The sequence below is a fragment of the Moschus berezovskii genome, chromosome 17, assembly GCF_049115385.1.
Source record: "Moschus berezovskii isolate FMDL1 chromosome 17, NW_MosBer_1.0, whole genome shotgun sequence".
Taxonomy (NCBI): Eukaryota; Metazoa; Chordata; class Mammalia; order Artiodactyla; family Moschidae; genus Moschus; species Moschus berezovskii.
In genome coordinates, this window is record NC_142476.1 from 29,228,711 (window position 1) to 29,248,389 (window position 19,679).

General features: G+C 47.8%; 1 protein-coding gene across 1 annotated transcript in view; it reads right to left on the reverse strand.

The window, feature by feature from the left end:
- The window catches only part of LOC129551056 (voltage-dependent R-type calcium channel subunit alpha-1E), a 328,009-nt gene that overhangs the window by 33,424 nt on the left and 274,906 nt on the right, over positions 1-19,679 (reverse strand). The window contains 6 exon segments of the mRNA XM_088844921.1: positions 453-590; positions 1,316-1,476; positions 3,904-4,000; positions 16,914-17,020; positions 17,787-17,846; positions 18,738-18,867. Coding sequence (XP_088701047.1) covers positions 453-590; positions 1,316-1,476; positions 3,904-4,000; positions 16,914-17,020; positions 17,787-17,846; positions 18,738-18,867 — 693 coding nt within the window.

Consider the following 19,679-nt stretch of genomic DNA (forward strand, 5'->3'; position numbering starts at 1 on the left):
AAACTGCATTCTGTTACTTTCGCCAAATAAGGTGTGATCACAGCAAGTGTCCCTGGGTGCTGCCAGCTCATCTGTAACCCTCAGCCCTCTCTCGTGTCCAGGGTCAGCCTGGATGATAAATGTGTCTAAAACAGTTCTCAGGGACTCTAAGGTGTGGAGAGCTGTTCAAAGTTCATTTGTTCTGTAAGAGTCAGATGGCTCCACTCAACTCCTTGATAATCAGCTAAAACATGAAGTGCACCAGATATTTCCCTGACTTCGTCAGATCCCGCTTGATTCCTGTCTGAGGGATTTTCTTTCTTCCTCTCTCCTGCCTGTCTCACCTACTCATAACCACTTAGCTTCCTTGGTACAAAGGTTAGCCTTGTTCATCTTAAATCAGCTTCTCAAGGCAAACACACGGTCCCAGCCCAGCTTACAGACAAGCACACCAAGTCAAACCCATTACTCACTGAGGCCATCCTTCCCCTGTGGAGACAGTGAAGAGGGTCAGCAGAGCCCAGATGATGTTGTCATAATGGAATTCATGGCGCTTCCACTCTCGGCCTTTCACCTCCATCTTGTTTTTCTCATGATCTACATAGTTGCCTCTAAAACCAGAGCACAAAAGAACCAGAACCTTGTCACAACAGCTCACAGAAGAGCAGAGAAATTCTAGGGACTATAATAATGTACCCTAGTAATTACTGAATTATTAGCATTCAAATGCAAGGAAGGAGGGATTTTATTATGACAGCATATTATCATGGAACAAAAATGAGATTTCGTGCCCAACAGACATGGAAGATTAAATCTCAATCCTTTCACTAGTTGCTGGGTGAAAGTGAAAGTCACTCAGTTGTGTCCAGTTGGACACAACTGGACTATATAGTCCATGGAATTCTCCAGGCCGGAATACTGGAGTGGGTAGCCTTTCCCTTCTCCAGGAGATCTTCCCAACCCAGGGATCGCACCCAGGTCTCCTGCATTGCAGGCAGATTCTTTACCAGTTAAGCCACAAGGGAAGCCCAGTTGCTGGGTAATCTTGAGCAACTTAAACTTTCTGTGCTTCAACTTCCACATCTATAATGTGCAAAGAAGACCTATCTCAGAAGGTCATGAGAAAGATTTAAAATTTAAACCTGATGTGAAATGTCCATGCCTGACACAAAAGATGTACTCAATCAAACTGTAGCAACTTCATATTTTGACTCCCCCCCAAAATGGAATGGATTTAAGTAAAAGAGAAAGAAATGACCTATCTATAAAGGGAGGAGTGGACCTTATCAAAACACACTTTAGCAGAAAGTGAATGGTACTTGCTGGTGGCACTTACATGCACTCCTTCTCTGTGTCCTTGGAACTGTCTGTGCAGTAGAAGAACTTGCCCTTGAAAAGTTGAACTGCGATGACAGCAAAGATGAACATGAAGAGCTTATAGACAATGAGTATGTTGAAGACGTTTTTCAAGGAGGTGACCACACAGTCGAAGACAGCCTGAGAACAGAAAAAAAAAAAGAGCCCTGGTGTGTGAGTCCCTGGAATGGCCCGTGGATCTTCCTACAGCTGAATGGGACCCAGAGAACCAGCAGTCGGCGCTCAGAGAAGGTGCCCCAGAAGATACTACCCTATTAAGAAGCGACACTCACAGGATTCAGACCTGGCCTCTAAACTGGTCATGACTACAGGAACCTGCCACTTGGGAGGGGAACACATGCTCTGAATCTGAAAGGAAACCCGAAGCAGAAGAGACCAGATGGTAGCAGGCAGTGGAGGGAGTCCTCTGTGGAATTCCATTACATGTACTTCACTTAGTGTGAAACAGAAATGTATTGCAGAAAAGGGATCCTCGAAATCATTTAGCCCGTTTTAGGCATTCAATAGGCTAAATGATTTCAAGGATCCCTTTTCTGCCATACATTAAATAGCTTATCTATAAACCTCATTTATTTGGGGCACATTCTGAGATTTGATTTGTATATTGAATATGTATTGTTTTCCCTTTGCCTTTCTAAATGGAGCGGGGAGTGATAAACTATCATCTTTGTTCATTTTAATGACATTCTGTAATAAGTTCATACATTTACCCCCAACTGCATTCCACACTTCACATAAAGATTCTCTAGTTTAAAGCTAGCTGTGCTGGGTTTAAAGATTCAACAGGTGATGTGGGACGGGGTGAGAGCTGCCCTCTTAGAGACGGGAGGGATGAAGGACAGAACCAGAAACTTGCACTTCAGTTCAAGACACCGAATCTCCCTTTGGAGAATCCCTTCTAGGTCCTACGCCATGAAGAGCTACATGGTAATTCAACGTATTTCAAACCATTTTTGTGTTGTTTTCTAGGTTTGTGGGTTTGGCGCACTGGCGAGTCTAGCCCCACAGTGGCGCTGCGTTTGAGCGGCTGCCTCTTCACAGTGCTGGGTGAACACTGCTGGTTTAATTAGTTTAGCACTGCAGGGAATGGGAGCAACACGCAGCCTCGTGGAATTATCAGATCCACCTACATTTCCCTCAGGTTATGGAACTGCAGAGCAAGGAGCCAGCCCTTCCTAATTAATTGGAATTAGCCAAGGTTGGGGGCGCCTTCTCCAGCCTGGTGAGTAATATCATCCGCCCGTCTGAGCTCTTCTCTGGACCACAGCATAGCTCAGAGGAGATGAGACCAGCAGACCTGGGCTGCGGCTAACGACAGTGGTTGTCGGGCCCCAGGGCTCCTGGCCATATTTTGCTGGGGGTGAGGCAGAAAGGAATGAATGTTCACGGTGCTGAGCCGGGCCAGGCCCTGTGCTGGGCCCATCACCATGGGAGGCGCCTCATCCAGGAGGGGAGGCCGGGCAGTGGAGACGGAGAGCAGGCAGTGAGGACACTTCCTGTGAGGCAGGAGCATCTCTCCTCAGGAACCCATACAAGTGGCCAGGGCCCTGGGCTCTGAGAGGAAGCCACATATCAGCCAGTTAGGGGTCTTTCAAAAGAGACCTTCCTGTGATCCCAAGCCTCTGATCAACCTGGTTGGCTTACCATCCCCCCGCAGGCCAGAGGGCTGAAAGGGAAGCAGCTGGGGTGGTGGAGGTGGAGGATTGGTGGGGAATATTAGAGGTTATGCAAACTCAATGGGACAGAGGAATGGGGAGCATGGGGGTCCCCAGTTCCCTGCCCAGTGGTGACTGGCTCTCATTCACAGGAATACAGGGAGGAAGAACTTCTATCCCATGAGGCTTCAGCTTCCGTAACAGCAGGGAATGTGTGTGGGAGAGGCGGGTTCCACATGCCAGCAACCTGAGGGCAGGAAGCCTCAGGGAAGGAGCTCAGGACGGGCCATCAGGTCAGGGGGCAGGGGAACCCAGACTTAGACCTATACAGACACAGGTCTTGGCAATAGGGAGAACTTAGCTGTGGAAGCTCACTTCCCCATTTCTGCTGGTGCCAAAAACGGCTCTGTCCTTGGGCAAGTTATTGACCTATTCATGCCTCAAAAATATGAAGCATCAAGGCTAGAAGGTCCTTTCTTTCTCTAGAATCACGAGGAAAGAAACCATCCCAGGTTACTTTGTCTGACCAAGTACACAGACCACGACATGCAGGGCTCTTGTTGCTTCCATTCTGGTGTCTGACCCACCTTAACCACACAGGAGGCCCTGGGACAAAGCCACACAAGGTTCTTCCTATGACTTGCCACAGTGGGTAGAAAAATACCTCCTTGATTTGGAGTCAAGAGGTGAAAGCCTCCTTGGAGAGTTCTTGGGACGTTGGTTATTTTCCTTTGAGACTAAGACCCTTAGTTTTAGCAGACAAAAAGAATCCTAGTCCTCATGTGAGCAACAGGAATATTTCCAGAAACAATTCTCCAAAAGCAGGCCAATGGTGGCTAGAGAGGAAAAATGGACAAAGAGGAGCTGAAGGGAAGAAACTGGAGAACGTCACCTTGAGCTTGGGCAGGCGCTTGATGGTCTTCAGTGGCCTCAGGACACGGAGAACCCTCAGGGACTTGATGGTCTTGATATCCCGGCCCTTGTTGGTTCTGCAGAGAAGCGCCAGGGAATTACAGGACAGGGGGAAATTAAAGAGATGGTCACATTGCTGCATTAACAAAGCAGGGGGAAGGGCGGGAGAGGTGGGCAAGAGGCTAGAAACTGGGTCAGAGTAGACTCCTTCAGGGAGACCCCCAAGAAACATGCTCCGGGAAAACTTCCCAATCACTCCCCAGGGTGTACATACTCATATGCACGCATGTACACTCACACATCCATGTATACTCATGCAGAGGGAGACACAGGGACACCACAGAGGCACCCATGCACACATGTTAATCAACACTTCTCCCCCTCCCAACAGCCAGAGCCATGCTGCACATGACCACACTGGCCAAATGAAAATAGATGATCCATCGACTAAGGAGCAGGGCCATAGCCCACTGTGGATGGGCACTGTGCCGAGCTAGGAAGTCTTCAGTAGAAGGCTCTCTAATAATATTGGGTTGGCCAGAAAGTTCATTTGGGTTTTTCCATGACATCTTAACGGAAACACCCGAACAAACTTTTTTGGCCAACCTAATATTTGTTGAATTGAATAAGAAGCCCCAGTTGAGAGCAAGTCTTATCAGAAGACTCAACCTAGTCCTTTCTTTTGCTTTATAGGTTGATCACCTCTGCAGAGTTCCAGGGAGAGCAGGGTGAGGAGGGCTGGTGGGGACATGATGCCTTGCTGTACTAGGCTGCCTGCTCCAGAGACAGTATGTCATGCAGGCTTCCAGCCAGGACCTTGGCTCACACCCCCATTATCTCTGTGCAGCTGGCTCTTCCTGAAGTCCTTCCCATTTCAAGCCCTCTGCATCCAGCACAAACTGTGGACAGCCTACAGTTGGGAGAGGCCCAATCTGCAGCCCCCGCCCACCTTTATCCTTGCCTTACAGATGATGACCCTCCCCCTTCAGCCTCTCAAAAATGTTTGCTCCTAGTAGACAAAATACGTCTATTTTTAGGAAGGAAATGAATAAGTCAACCTGCATTTCTCTCTCCACCCCACTCATCCCTTGAGATCTTTGCATTCAAGTCAAACAAGTGCAATTTGTAAAACACACAGATGGTAGGAAATGAGACTCTAAATAGTGAGCTCAGGCTCTGGTTCTTCCCTCACACTGGCCCAGATTACCATGACACCGACAATCTGAAGAAATGGGATCCATCTAGAACATCAGATGGAAACTCCAAGGCTTCTGCCTGTTTTCCACCCTGTCTTCCCTGCCATACCCATCCTCCCGAACAGGAAGATCAAAGGCCATCTATTCTTTCATACAAGGCAAGGTAGGAAGACATTTAATGGAATACTGACTGGCTCGAATGTATATTTTGAGATGCTCTTAAATGGTTATAATCCATGACCTATAAGTCACTTTTACTCAACTGTAGATCTGAATGTAGATAACCCAAAAGTATCACATTGATATCAATGGTCTTTTGCATCCATGGGTTTTGTCTATTCGATAAATTCTTTTACTTTATTAGGTTGGCCAATCTAACTATCTAAGAAGGCAACATAAAAGCCCCAATACACATCCAAACCAGTAAGAATGATCATTTCCCAAGAAAGCTTGGTGACTCCTAGTTTCGGTTTTCTTAGATGTCAATGAGAACACACCACTCACATAAACTCACCACTACTTTCTCAGTGAGTCAGCTCCTTACCTCCCAATCACACATTCTCCCTCCTCCTCCCCACTCCCTGTACTTTTTCACTTCAAAGAAAACTGAAGAAAAAAATATTTACCCCAAAGCATTCCTATGGAGGATCCAAGCAGAAAGCAGTTTAAAAAAAAAACAAGAGGGGCGGGGAATGGAGAGAAGGGAGACAGTCAGTAAACTGCAGGGAGAAAGGAGAATTTAGGGTGATGGGAAATTGGAGAAGTCCAGACCCGGGTGATCCCGCTTACAGCCTTGGCACTTGCAGAGTCCACACGATTTGTGAAAGGAAGGGCCAGCTCACCGCGGCTCCATACCCACCTCTCTACCCTGGAAAGGCTAAGACCCTCTGCAGGCATTAGTGACGCTGCCTCTAACTAGATGGCATTCCCCGAGTTGTACATTATTCCATGGAGCCTTGCTGAACTGAAGTTTTCTAAATGTAGGCTTTCACGTCCTCTTCCTTAGTAGTCTTCAGTCAAACTCTGTTTCCAATGAATGTATAAGATATCAGACTAGAGGAAAAATGCCTACTCTGGGCCAGAAACTATGTCTTGGGAAAGGTGTTTCAAGGCATCGTGGCATATTTATGTTTACGAAGGATTTCATTTGGAGAGGGACACGCAATGTCCAGGAGAGGGCTACTCTGACATCTCTCAAAAGCACAGAAGGGCCACATCACAAATCCACCTTGAATTATAGGGGAAGGCACTGTCTATCAAGGTCCTGATGTCACACAGAGAGATGCCTTTTGATAAATTAAGTGACCGCCTGTCCTTTGGGAGCTATTTACTGTGCAGCTGGAAGACAAATCACCCCTGCTCTGGGGTGGGGTTTAACAATGCCACAAATAAAGATGGAAAGCATGAATAGAAAGCATATGAGATATGAGGACTAACTTTAATATTTATCCTTGGCCAGAGTCAGTGTTAAGCACTTTTAGTGCAACTCTTTATTTGGACATCTGAATCACTTTAGGACAAAAGTATTATTGTCTCTGTTTCATAGATCAGATGCTGAGAGGTTGAACGCTCAGCACTGGCAGGGTGAGCTGGGACTTGAACCCAAGTCTGCGTGACGTTCCGAGCTCTCGTTCTGCACCACTAGCTTCTGCGCCAGCAGGTTTCAGTTCCAGGCTCTGTCAAATGGCTCACCAAATTCTAGAGCTGGAAGAGATCCCTGAAATCCTCTTAACTGCAAACAAAACTGCAGCCTGGGGAAGATGTGCCTTGCATAAGATCTCAGTGAGTGAGCCCCAGCGCCACGGGTGAACAGGCCTGCTGCTATGGAGAAGTGCCTAGAATTCAGTCTTTGCTTCTTGGTTGACAGTCCGCTGTGAAGGGTACTTTTTCTTCCTTTAATATTTTTATGTACCATAAACCTGTGTTACACCATCATATGCCACAAGCAAAGACTTCTAGTGACGATTTTATTCAGGGAATGGCCCCATTTTGGAAAGTATATTACTTTTCACTGTAAATGTCAAATGAATGGTTGTTTGAGAATTAAACCCCAAGGCCTTATAAAACCTTAAATCTCTCACGTGATAATCTCCAACTTCTCAGAAGGCAGAGGTAATGTCTTCTCCTGAGTTGTAACAGTGTCTTCTCATGCACGAGACTGGACACGTGGTAGGTCAGCCAAATATACCTCTAATCCACTCACTCGACAGCACTGATGGAGTCTTTAATAAATGTTTGGCACTATCCTAAGTACTGCCTACATGGTTGTGAACAAAACAAATGAGGTCCCTGCCCTCCTGGAGCTCACCTAATCTAGGAGAGAATACAGGTCTCAAATAAACAAGCAAGCAAATGAAGGTAAAACTGCAAGCTAAATGCTGTGGGAAAAATAGAATCATTTGATTGAAAATTCTACCAAAACAGCTACATGGGTCACCATCTCTTTCCTAGGCTGCATGCATCTTGAGGAGAAGCTAAAGGAGAATCTCCCATATCCCTGAAGGGAGAGAAGAGTGGGACCAACGGATGGGCAGGGGGTCCAGGCTTTCATCTTTCTCTTAGCTCAGGACTTTAACCCCAAGAACTTTAGATCCAGTAGAGTCTAAATGGGTTCATTTTCACAGATACCCATCGTGTGAAGGAAGGTTCAATAATTTTTATTCCTCTCACACACTCAGATAAAGTGCAGAATTTGCTGTCTACAATTAATACTATCCCAAGGTCTTAGTAAAATATCATGCTATGGACAAAGGGGATCTCTGACCAGTGTGCTTGTGTGTCCCTTGTTTTGGGAAGTGGAGTTCTTCAACAGTGCACTCTGATCTTTACAGCTGACTGTGACTGCCCAAGTCCTGGCTGGAGGGCTACCTGTCCCATTCTGACTCCCACAGAGTGGAGCCAGGGCTAGTATTAGACACAGGCCAAAAGTCAAATGAAGATCAGTCATTGCTCTGCACATTTTTCACACAGGTCTCTCACTGCAGAGGAGCCACTGAAAAGCTATGCTCTTGAATGGCTGTGAAAAAGCTTGCGTTCTCAGTTTTGTTAAGATACATTCCAGTACAGTTTGAAAATTTTCATTGAAATGAAAGGAATACTTGCTAATGAAGCCACAGAGTCAGGAAAAGTGTCAATCAACAATGTAGCCCCATTAATTAAAGTATATCATAAACTTACACATGGGCCAGGCCAAACTGTCTCTCCCAAATCCTTGCATAAAAGAATCATTTAAGCCATTATCCAAGTCAACAAGATTGCAAGGGAAGGCTTTATCAAACTAAGAGGACAACCTCTTCAAGTACTTCAACTGAGGCATATTGTTTTAGAAAAAAATTCATGGGCTTTTTACAGATCATCTAAATATAATCATTTGATAACACTTTGCTAGTCTTTGCTACTAGATGTATAATCAGAATTTTTTTTACACTGCCTAGCTAATTAGTGAAATTTTCTCAGTTTTAAAAATTGACTGTAATGTGAAGATAATTTCATATGTGAGGATGTACTGGCTCCACTTTAATAGGGGCTCAGTCAGGCTCCCCATTTCCCCATTTACTATATTTCCTACTTATTTGTTAAGTTCCTGGCTGCTCTCCAGAAAATAACTGCCACGTTTCTCTTTTGTCTCATCAGTAAAAGATGAGAATTTTCCAGCTCAACTGTCAAGCTGCCCTCCAGATTTTCCATGTGTAATCACTCATCATTCACCGTAATCTTGCTTTCCAGCTTCACTGCCCTCCCCGCAACATACTTTCTCAAAGGACTTAAATTGATTTCTGCTAGGAACTGACTCTTCTTTCATAGGAGGGTGCTTGGGGGTGGGGGAGACAGCCAGAACACCGGGTTCTGAAGAGCCCCTCCGTCTTTTAAGTGGAATGGTCCTCTGCCCTCCCCTGAGCCCAGCAGGGAACAGTAATGGGATTTTAAGGAATCTCTTGCGTTAGGGGAATGGACAGAGTACTGGAATGTAAGGGGAGCAGTGGGGTTATGCTGTGAGAAACCCTGAACCTTCCTAAAGTGTCTGGACTATTATTAAATAGTCAATAATAACTCCTAACTAATATAATACAAAGTATTTGGCACTATACTGGACATAATATATTTTACCTTAATTCTCACAAGACCAAAATAGTTATTTTTCATTTCTACTTACAGATGAGCAAGTAGTTCAGAGAGCAAAGGTGGGTTAATAATTAAGAATGCTAAGCTTATTTAACACCTGACTCTGAAACCTAGGCTCTTATTTACGGTGTTACGATTTACGATGTTACAATGCCTTTTCACATAGGAACCAATGGAGGGTTTTAACCAAAGAAGGAAACAGCAAAAGAAATCAGCAGTTCATGAGCTCAAATACTGAGCCATCTATCCTAGTATCCTTCATCAGTCTAGGGCCTGTAAGGGTTCATGGGAAGAAAAAGATACAGATGAAACAGCAAGATGGACAAGGTCAGGAATGCTTTCTCCATCTGGTCTACCAGGTCTTGTCTGTTTCCAGGCAGAGACAGGATCTGTGGAATGAGGAGAAATCCATACCAAGCCACGACTTTGACTTTACAGAGGTTCATGGCTTGGAACGAAGTAGAACTACTTAGAACTATCTTCTAAGAGGTAGAAGGGAGCTTAATGTAATGCAGAAAGCCCTGAACTCGAAATCAAAATTATCAGTTGTTTAAGAATCGGTTTTGCTGTTATTACTCAAATGAGTCAAACTAGTCAAACCTCAGGCAATCCATTTTTCAACTGTGAAACAGGACTGTAGAGTGACGAATGAAATAAAAAGTGTGAAAGCACTTTAAAAATTCTAAAGCCCCATGGAAGTGAGGAAGAAGGTGCCCCTTTGCATTGGCCACACCTGCCTCTGGAAACAGAACTCTTTGGTACTCAATGGCAAGGCTAGGTCTTGTGAGGCATCTAAATCCAGCACTTTGACCTTGTCACTGACCAGCTACTGCCACTTGGGGATTATTTTCCTTCCTGACCCATACCTCAGCATTTCTTGGGTTCACCCAGGGCTCTAAATCCTTTGGGACTCTGCCATATTTCTTTGTTCTGTGAGCAGAGCACTAGCTCTACACTAAGTGGTTAGTGCAAAGCTTTTTTCTTCTGGTATATGGACCTCAGTGGGCCCCCTGTGCACAATGATTATTGCCATTGTAAACTTTCTCCTTTGCAAAACACCAGCACTATACTCTCGATGGAAGGTATTTCTGTCTAAGCACTGGGAAGCAGCAAGAGATAGCGAAGCATCTGCGTGTGTATTAGGTCGTTTCTGTCATGTCCGACTCTCGCGACCCATGGACTGTAGCCCACCAGGCTCCTCTGTCCATGGGATTTTCCAGGCAAGATACTGGAGTGAGTTGCCATGTCTTCCTCCAGGTGATCTTCCCAACCCAGGGATTGAACCCATGTCTCTGATGTCTCTTGTATTGGCAGGTGGGTTCTTTACCACTGGCACCACCAAAGGCTTGCCTAGCAATTTTGTTATTCATGCTGATGAACAGTGGCCTGATCTATCTAGCTTCTTAGTCTTCATAATCTGAACATACCCAAAGACACCTCATCTGTTGATCTTTCTACAAAGGCACTGGTGCCAGCTAAAGTCCAGCCCATACACTCCCTCAGCTGGAGACTAATTCATAATGCTAGGCTGTGCCTCTATGGGTGTGGATGAAGCAGATGACTGGCAGGTCACATGATCTGAGCTGATACTTTCCAAGTCTCATCATGAAATCTTCTGACCCAAATTACTCTAAAACCTACTTTTAAATATGGAGGGCACTGTGATGAGTTTCCACTAATCCTGCAGAAGTGGGCTCTTCCCATAGCTGTGAAGCCTCACTTTCTTGTGCTGGGTGCTCTGGGACCAGAGACTGGTTAGTCAAACTGTTGGGTATCATGTGGATTGGACCATTTCATTTTGGTTGGTTTTGTGACCACAAGCTGAGATCCTGTTTACAAACAACCAACTCTCCAATTTATGCTTGCTAATAAACAGCGATATTTAGGTGTTCACACTCGCTGTCTCCATATGATAAAAGTCCCTAAGCACACATTCTACAGAGGGTTCCCCAGCAGCACCAACAGCACTTGTAAAAGACAATGCATTTTCCAGTGTTCATTAAAAAACAGGCATGCTGAGGCTTAAGAGCAGGTAGACTGGGAACTTACCTCCTTCTTTCAGACACTTCCTCCATGTGCTAACACCACGACCCTCCTTTTTTCCTCCCCAACCCAGTACGCAAGGCTGCCAGGGTATAAAATATAGCAGTGGGACCCCCAATAGCCCATGGTCATTAATCATCTTCAGAGTCCCTGTTGGGGCACAAAGTCAGATAAAGTCACTCTCGAGGTGACTCCTAAGGCTGGAGTCTCAAGCAACGACATCCTTCTATCTGTTCACGGCTGGAAATTTCCAATTCCAACTCAGCCGACATCCTAAATCCACAGTTAATGGGCTACCTGATGGCTAAATTTAATTTTAATCCTTCAGTCTCTTCCACAGAGCAGTGGAACTGGATGAACTGTCTGGCTCAATGGTAAATGGGTCTTCCTGGCGTGGAGCAGGACTTTGTCCACCTTTCTCCCTCCTCCAAGATTAATGTGTAGTCATAGCTTCCTGTGGGAGACATCCCTTTCACAGTTAAAAGAATGAGGGCTGTCAAGAAACAAGCCCCGAAGGCAAAGCTTGAGGTTGGAGAGGACTGCCTTAGACACGGCAGACTGCAAAGGACAGGAGGAAGGGCCAGGCAGGTGTGAGGTGAAATGTCAGTTCTATGGTTACCAAGCTCTGCCAAGTGTGAGCACGTACCAGCATTTCAGTTCTAAACAGTCACTCCTTTCTCATGTGTGCACGTTCCCACCTTCACAAACACAAAACCTCAAACGCAAAACCAGAACCAGAGTGCCATTTTCAAGTCTAAAATGGTCTGTGCTTGTATATTTCGTTGAACAAATTCAGAACCAGCTCTGCTGCTGTGGCTGGTGAATGCATTCAAAAGACCTTATCCATCTGAGAGACTAGGGCAGAGGGTCAAGTGTCAGAAAGTGACATACTTCAATGAAAAGAATGTAATAAAAGCTAATGTGGGAATTCCATTCCTTCTGGCATCAAGAGGCAGATTGACTCATGTTTTACTTTCCTGGCTAAGCACTGAATAATGAAAGGCCAAGTACGGCTGTGATCCAGAGCCTCTGCATGCCAGGAAGTCCTGACCTCACCTCATGCCCTGCTATGATGGAAAATGGTAATGGGAAGCTTTCAGCTGCTCATGAGCCTGCATGACTCTGACTGATGTACAGACCTATATCTGGGAGGAGGTGGGAGCAGAATTCTGGTCATTTTTAAACTGTGTTGAGAAGCCATCATAAGCCTCAGACTTACTATTTAGAATCCAACCCAGGACAGCTCGCTTGGTGATTTGACTTGAGCTGGTCAAGCAACATGCTGTAGAGCAATAGCAATGACAAGGGGGAGAGGGAGGCACCCAGGCTGGAGCGCAGGATCACAGCCTTCCCGTCCTCCCCTGCGGTCACTCCTGAGAGGTGGCCACACCCACCGCCTGCCCAGGAAGCCCTTCGCTGAACACGGATGACAGGAAGCCTGGGGGCCAGACAGCAGCGCCATCACTGGGCAGGATCCCACAAGGCTCATGAACTCAACCGGCATAGTGGACACAAGACCTCCCTACAAGGCAGCTGACTCTGGGCATGGTGCCCCAAAGTGAGGGGCCCAATGTGCAGATACCCAGAAATGCCAAGGCTGGAGCCATCTCTACTTTCCCACCCAGCAAGATGGGAAGCAGAAGCGATGGCAACAAGGTGTGAGAAGACTGGGAAAAGCGGTTTCCGGTCTTTTGGTGGACAATAACCATCAAACAGGAAAGAAAAGCAAAAACAGAAACCCTCTTTTTCAAATACAAAAAGAAAAGAAGAGAATGGCTTCAGAGACCTAGTCATTCACCAGACTTTTCTTGAAACCACAGGGAGGAAACGGCAGTCAGGACATTTATAGTCGGCAAACACTCTGTCTTCACATGGCCAAGAAAGCGGGGCACTGTGAGGGCAGTGGGATGAGGCAGCCACACTCTGCCAGAAGCCCTCCCGCCTCTACACAGGTTACCCAGCTTAGGGAGGGAGACCTGAGTGTTTTTATAAATGCTTTATAATGTAAAAGTGGATGGGGAAGAACGGAAAAGGTGCTATCACAGGTATCTTTCCGTTTATTTTCTTGTCCCCTGCTACGCCCACATGCAGAAAATAAACCCCTGTCCCCTCCTCCACAAAAGTCAATAAAGTCCCCATGTGGAATTTGTCGAGTTTACATTATAAAGAATCCCTTCACTTGATGTGCGTGGCTACAGAGAAGACAGATTCCTCTTCGGCCACTTCAGAAACAGCATATATGCTTCCAGAAAACATACATGGCAACAGGTGCAGACCTCTGCTGTAGAAGGGCTCAGCTCTCTCTGAGAATTCAGCTAGGGGGCATTCTCTCCCCTTGGTTCGGGGTGTTGCTCTTGGAACTTGGGCTGGGTTCTGAGAAGGCTCTGGCTGCCAGTAGTGGAAGGGACACCAATTCACTTCTGACTTCTGAGGAGCCATGGGAAGCTGTTACCATGGCAATCACCATCGGTTCTGCTCAAATTGAGCCTTTGCAGAAGCCTTAGTATGGTGAGGTTCAATTTCAAGGGGGGAGCCAGAGAGGGCAGGAGTAATGTTATGTGAATAGTGGACATTCCTAGGGCAAAAAATATGGGAAATGACAATGAAAGCTGTATTCACAGGGAGGGAGGTCCTTGACAAGCCTTTTGGCCTGAGCCCCTGACCCCGCCATGCACAGGACTTATTTCAATGTCAACTACCCAGACGAGGCCCTCACTCTGCTGGCAGGGGAAACTCTGGCTAGCCCTACTGAAATGATGAGATAGCTGAATTCTCTGGGCCCTTAATGAGGAAAGGGAGGGAACAGAATTAGGAAGAGCGAGCACACAAGCAAGAGACAGCATTACCTGGATCCCAGCAAGCGTGATGAAGGCCAGAGGAGATGGGGAGTGTCCCATAAGCAGGAGAAAGGGGAGAGGAGTTATTCATGGCAAGCTTAGAAGGAGGCTAATAAAAGAGAGAGTGTGGATGGAGAAGGATGAGCAAGTTCCATTTATACTTTGGAGAGAAATGAAAAAAAATTTGAGAAGTGACATCACTAAAAGCAAGTGATGGATCAAAAGGCTCAATCCATCACATACGTGTGGATTCCAGAACCAGAGGAATCCTGGGGTCCCCTGCACTGTACCTGGTCTGAGGACCAACAGAGAGGCTTCAGCTCCGGGGCTGTTAAGGCTTCCCCCTGCCGCCAGCACCAAAGCTACCACCGCCATGTTTCAAAGAGGCAGAGAGAAAGAACAAGACGGATGACAGCCCTCCAGCCCATCGTCACTGCTCTGGATCGGAGGAGAAACTGCTGCACTGCGGACACGAGGCTGGCATGCAGAAAGCCTTCCTTTAAACACACCTCCTCCCCAGTGGCACCAACACAGACCAGGTGTGTGAGGACAACAGCCAAATCTGGGAAGCCGACTGGTGCTCATCTTCAACTATTTGCATCTGTTATGCAGCAATGTATTTTGCTGCGCATTCACTGTGATGAAGAATGGAAGCATAAGGGAGGGAATTCACATTTACTGATCACTTTGGGTCAGGCCCTGGGCTAAGTGCTTGAAACACATCATTCTGTTCCCTTGTCAGAGATGAGAAACGAAAGTTAAACGGGTTAATACCTTGCTATGTTGCTCTAGGCCATGAAGCTGGTAAGTGGAGGAGCTGGGCCTTCCTGACTCCACAGCCCATCCCCTTCCTCCCACTCTGGGACCCCAGTGAACTCTGTTCTTCAAGATGGGGTGACCTCCTTTCTATATGCTTCTCTCTGTCCCTTATTTCTTCAGAGCGAAAACCTATTTTTACCGAGATCAAAACAAGAGAGAACAATATGATGGATAATGTACACAAATGAACTGGTAAAATGAGATGGGAGATTGACTTTAAAAACTGAGGGGTAAGATTTATCTCTAACAAAAACAGCAGATCTCCTTAGGACAAAGGCAGTCTTTGATAATTTTTTCCATGAAGGAGGAGGAAGAGGAGCTAGGAGTCCCCTTAGCAGAGCCAGAGTTGACTTTATTTTAATCTTGCTCTGACAGTCCACACAGGGACCAGATTGTTGGGAAAATACTTTCGTGACATCTCCTTGGGAACAGTTCAGTTCAGTCACACAATCTTGTCTAACTCTTTGCAACCCCATGGACTGCAGCATGCCAGGCTTCCCTGTCCGTCACCAACTCTTGGAGCTAGCTCAAAAACTCATGGCCATCAAGTCAGTGATGCCATCCAACCATCTCATTCTCTGTCGTCCCCTTTTCCTCCTGTCTTCAATCTTTTTCTTCCTTGTGAAGGGCATGAGTGACTCCATGTGACTCTAATGGGGTTAATACACTGGTGCACATAAGAACAAGGAACACTGGAATTGTCCTGATGACCAGCTCAGCTCAGGGTCACAAGTCACATTCAGCCTGGTTCTCCTTTGGAGGGTCCCCCCTGGCTGGGGCAGCAATGGACACAGTCTACTTCCAGGTTCTGGGAGGTCTCAAATTCTTAGCACACCTGGGGACCTTTCATCTCTCCTACAGACAGAGTGCTCCCCAATTTCAGTCACTTGAGGAACATTCTTAACTCTTCTCCCATTTCTTTCTCTGCCAGAATGGATAGGGATGAAAGCTGGCAGTGTCTGGGGAGAGGGTAGAATGGATGATCCAAATTTGACCACTTGGACCAGGAGGTCAAGACTATGGAGATGCCTTGTTCCTTCCCTTTTGCAGCTGCCATCAACGACAGCAGGTCCCACGGGCTTCCCTTGTGCCCCATCACACTGTGCAGCTCGTCTTGCCTAGAAGACTCGGTTTTTCTCTTGTACTCAGAGAGGCTGGAGGGAATTCCACTGCCCCACTGGGAGAGGGCAAAGCTGCTCTGACAGTGGAACAAGGTCCAGACAGAGCCCAGAAGGCTGTCATTCATCTTCTGGGGCTCTTTACCCACCAGCTGAAGGAAAAGGCGCTGACAATATGCCTACTTCCTAGCTATACCCTGGAGGGTTAGGAGAGTCCTTTCCTGAATCAATGTTCAAAAAAAAAAAAAAATCCCCTAATGTAAGGAACATAGTTAGCTACCTGGATGGTTTAAGACTGTTTTCCTAAGTATGCTACCAAGGAAGGTTGCAAAAGTCTTTCCTTCAGGAGTTTCACACATTAACATGGTTCTTAAGTCCCTGGAACAGCTCTGGGGGACCCCTGCTCATGAGCAGAGAATCTCCCCATGCCCAGGATTCTGTGGTCCCCAACTCTGTTCTACCTGCCTCATTTTTCTTTCAAGTGGATCCTTTATTGACAGAATTAAAAATGCAAGGATACACCAGTCGTCCCTGGTCTCGCCCTGAATCCATGAGGGAACACAGGTGAGTGCTGTCCAGGCTCATTCATCTCAACTCGAAGGGAGGAACAGCAGGGCCTTTGACTTCTCCCTAGAGTCTTGCCCTGCTCTCCATTCGCCAGTCCTACTCATTCGGGGCAGGTTAGCTGAAGCTGTAAGGCTCTTGGGAGCCCTGTTGAGGGGCAACTGGGAAGCAGACTCCCAGGGCAGTATTCGCTGGCACCACTGAGTGAACGAGCTCTGGAGAAGCCCTCAGACCAGTCAGTCTCAGGAAAGGAGGAGGGAAGGAAAACGGATGGGAAAAAGAGTTACTTACGCCAGAGCAAAGGCCACCAACGCACCAACCACCACCACGAAATCCAGGATGTTCCACAGGTCTCGGAAGTAGGAGCCGTCCTGCAGAATCAAGCCCTGGTCTATCATCTGTAGGAGAAGGGTGGGAACAGCCACCGATGAGTCCCAAGGTGCTGATCATTCGGGCCCTGAGCTCTGGGCTCCCCACGGCAGTGTCTCCACTGCCACTGCCTCTAACCCAACCCCACACGAGGATCCAAAGATCAGGAGGAACAGGCCCCACGGGCTCTCTCCACTGAACTGTGAGGCCCGAGGCCCTTTTCAGAGTCACCAGGGTTCCCTTAGACTCCTTGGCTCCCAGCACCCCACCAGCCCTCCCTTTCATTAGTGGCTCAGAACACCAAGTATATGCACAGATGGGAACAATTCCAGATGGGTGAGGCTGGGAACAAGATAGAAATGCAGGTTGGGAGGCTGGCAGGGAACAGAGTGGAGGGTGGTGAGTACGGCTGGAACTATACAAGGCCAGGAAGATTCATCCCTACCTAAGCCTTGGCCGGGACACTGGCGCAAACCAGGAAGTGCGATGAGGGACGCACTTCCTGTGCGCACGCCTGTGGGACTCCCACTGCCTGCCTAGGAGAGACCTGACTCCTCCCCAGGCCATGCCCACAGGCCTGTGCCAGTCTAAGGAGAGCCAAGTGATCACGTCCTGCCATGACAGACCTCGCCAGGATCTGAGGCCGGAGGAGGGGTCAGCAGAGGCCTTACTGAGGCTCTGTCATTGGCCAGGAGGTGACAGCCCTGGGGTAAGGCACTGTCCTAGAGGTATAGACAAGTAACCCCTCCAGCCCCAGAGACCAGGTGTGCTCCAGTGTGCTCCAGTGGCTCTTACCTTTATAACCATCTCAAAGGTGAACACACCAGTGAACACATAGTCAAAATACCTCAGCACCTGCAGGACACATAGTGCAGACCATCAGGCTACATACACTCCTCAAACACAAGCTCTCCTACATACCTACCCTGAGGCCTGCTCATTTCAAGGTCAGAACAGAAGCTCAGAGTTATAACTGCTAATTGAAGAAGGGAGGAGAGGAACCATGGATGCTGCTGGGGCCACTTGATCTGGTGGCCAGTCCTCGGCCTTTCCCTTCTTGTGGTCAGAACTTAATATCTTGGGTCTGAATTGCCCCACAGATTTCTCCCCTGCTGGGATCCTTGTCAGTTCCAATCCTCCCCACCCCCTCATCCCTCCTGATGTCCATCCTGGGCCTCCACAAGTTATTTCACTCCCCACGCAGAGCAGTAGGGCTCCAACTTTACCCGTGCCCCTAGGTCAGACCCCACATCCAACCCATGGATGGCGGCAGTTGTGGTTCAGTCAGTCAGTTGGGCTCAACTCTTTCTGACCCAATGGAGTGTAGCCTGCCAGGCTCCTCCATCCATGGGGATTTCCCAGGCAAGAATACTGGAGTGGATTGTCATCTCCTGATCCAAGGGATCTTCCCGACCCAGGAACTGAACCCGCATCTCCTGCATTGGCAGAATTCTTTACCACTGAGCAACCATGGAAGCCCCTTTCAAAGCCCTGGCTGGCTCTCGGGGTAAGACCCTACCGCTGAGCATAAAGGTAAGCAGTATGGTTGGGCAGTTAGGGTTGGGGTGGGGGTTGGTATTGAAATGGTTCCTACTTTGCCCCGAGGAACAGGACTGGGCAATTTCTTAAGCCTGTCCCGTCCTCCAGAAAGCTTCTTTAGTTCACTCTAATGTTGGAATGGTAGGCTCTGGGAGTGGGGAGCACCGGGGTACCATGGAGGTTGGCAAACAGCCCCCGTGCACGCACTTTGTTGCGCTCTGAGTTGGTCAGGACGGGGTCCTCGGCCGCCAGGGCGATGCTGCTGGCTGCGATCACCAGGAGGATGCACATCTCGAAGTAGCGCAGATTCACAATGTAGTGGCAGGCCCTGCGGATCCTGCGGGCAGCAGATGAGCCCACTGAGCCAGCCCTGCTTCCCTCCCATCCCATCCTTCCGCCCCACCCCCATACACATCAGCCTTCTCCAGACAGCCAGGCCTTGGCCAGAGGAAGCTGTGGGGAGAGCAATTTAATTTCTCAGGCACCACCCTTGATTTAAAGCCCCAGTGGGGGAAAGTAATCAGATTGGTTAGAGGCTGCAGTATGCAAGCCAAGATACTTTATCTGCGTGCGCGTCTGAGCTACCGTGGGGAGCAGCAGCCAGCATCAAAAGACACACGCTTGGGTGGCTACACGTTGCCTTCCACTGTGCCTCAGTGTCTGCTCCCCCACCGTACAGAGACTGGAGCAGAGCAAGGAAATCTAAGAACCCAGAAACATAAAAACAGACCTTGGTTCTAAGATTCCTGATGAAAGCAGCAACTGGTTTTCCCGAGCCACGGGTATTCCGATCAAAGTGACTGTTCCATAGACTGACTGCATCCTGGCCTCGGTTGGCCTGACATCTCTTAGCCCAGGTTCCTTCCTTCCCAGGGCCGTGCCGGAATACTGCCCACAGGGTCACTGAAAGCCTTCTTGCCCTCTGAGACCCCGAAGCTGGTCTATGTATACATCTTGCTCACTTCCTGGGCAGAAGGCGGCTTCTCTTTCAACATCCCGTCTTTCCTGAATCTACCCTTCCAGATTCTTACTTGCCCACCCCATCTCACAGCCCTGACTCTGCTCTGAGGAACACACCCACTTCACAACTGATGTGCAGGGCAGCCAGTGGATGATCCAGTTATCCTAGGCTTCCTATTCTCAGCTTGA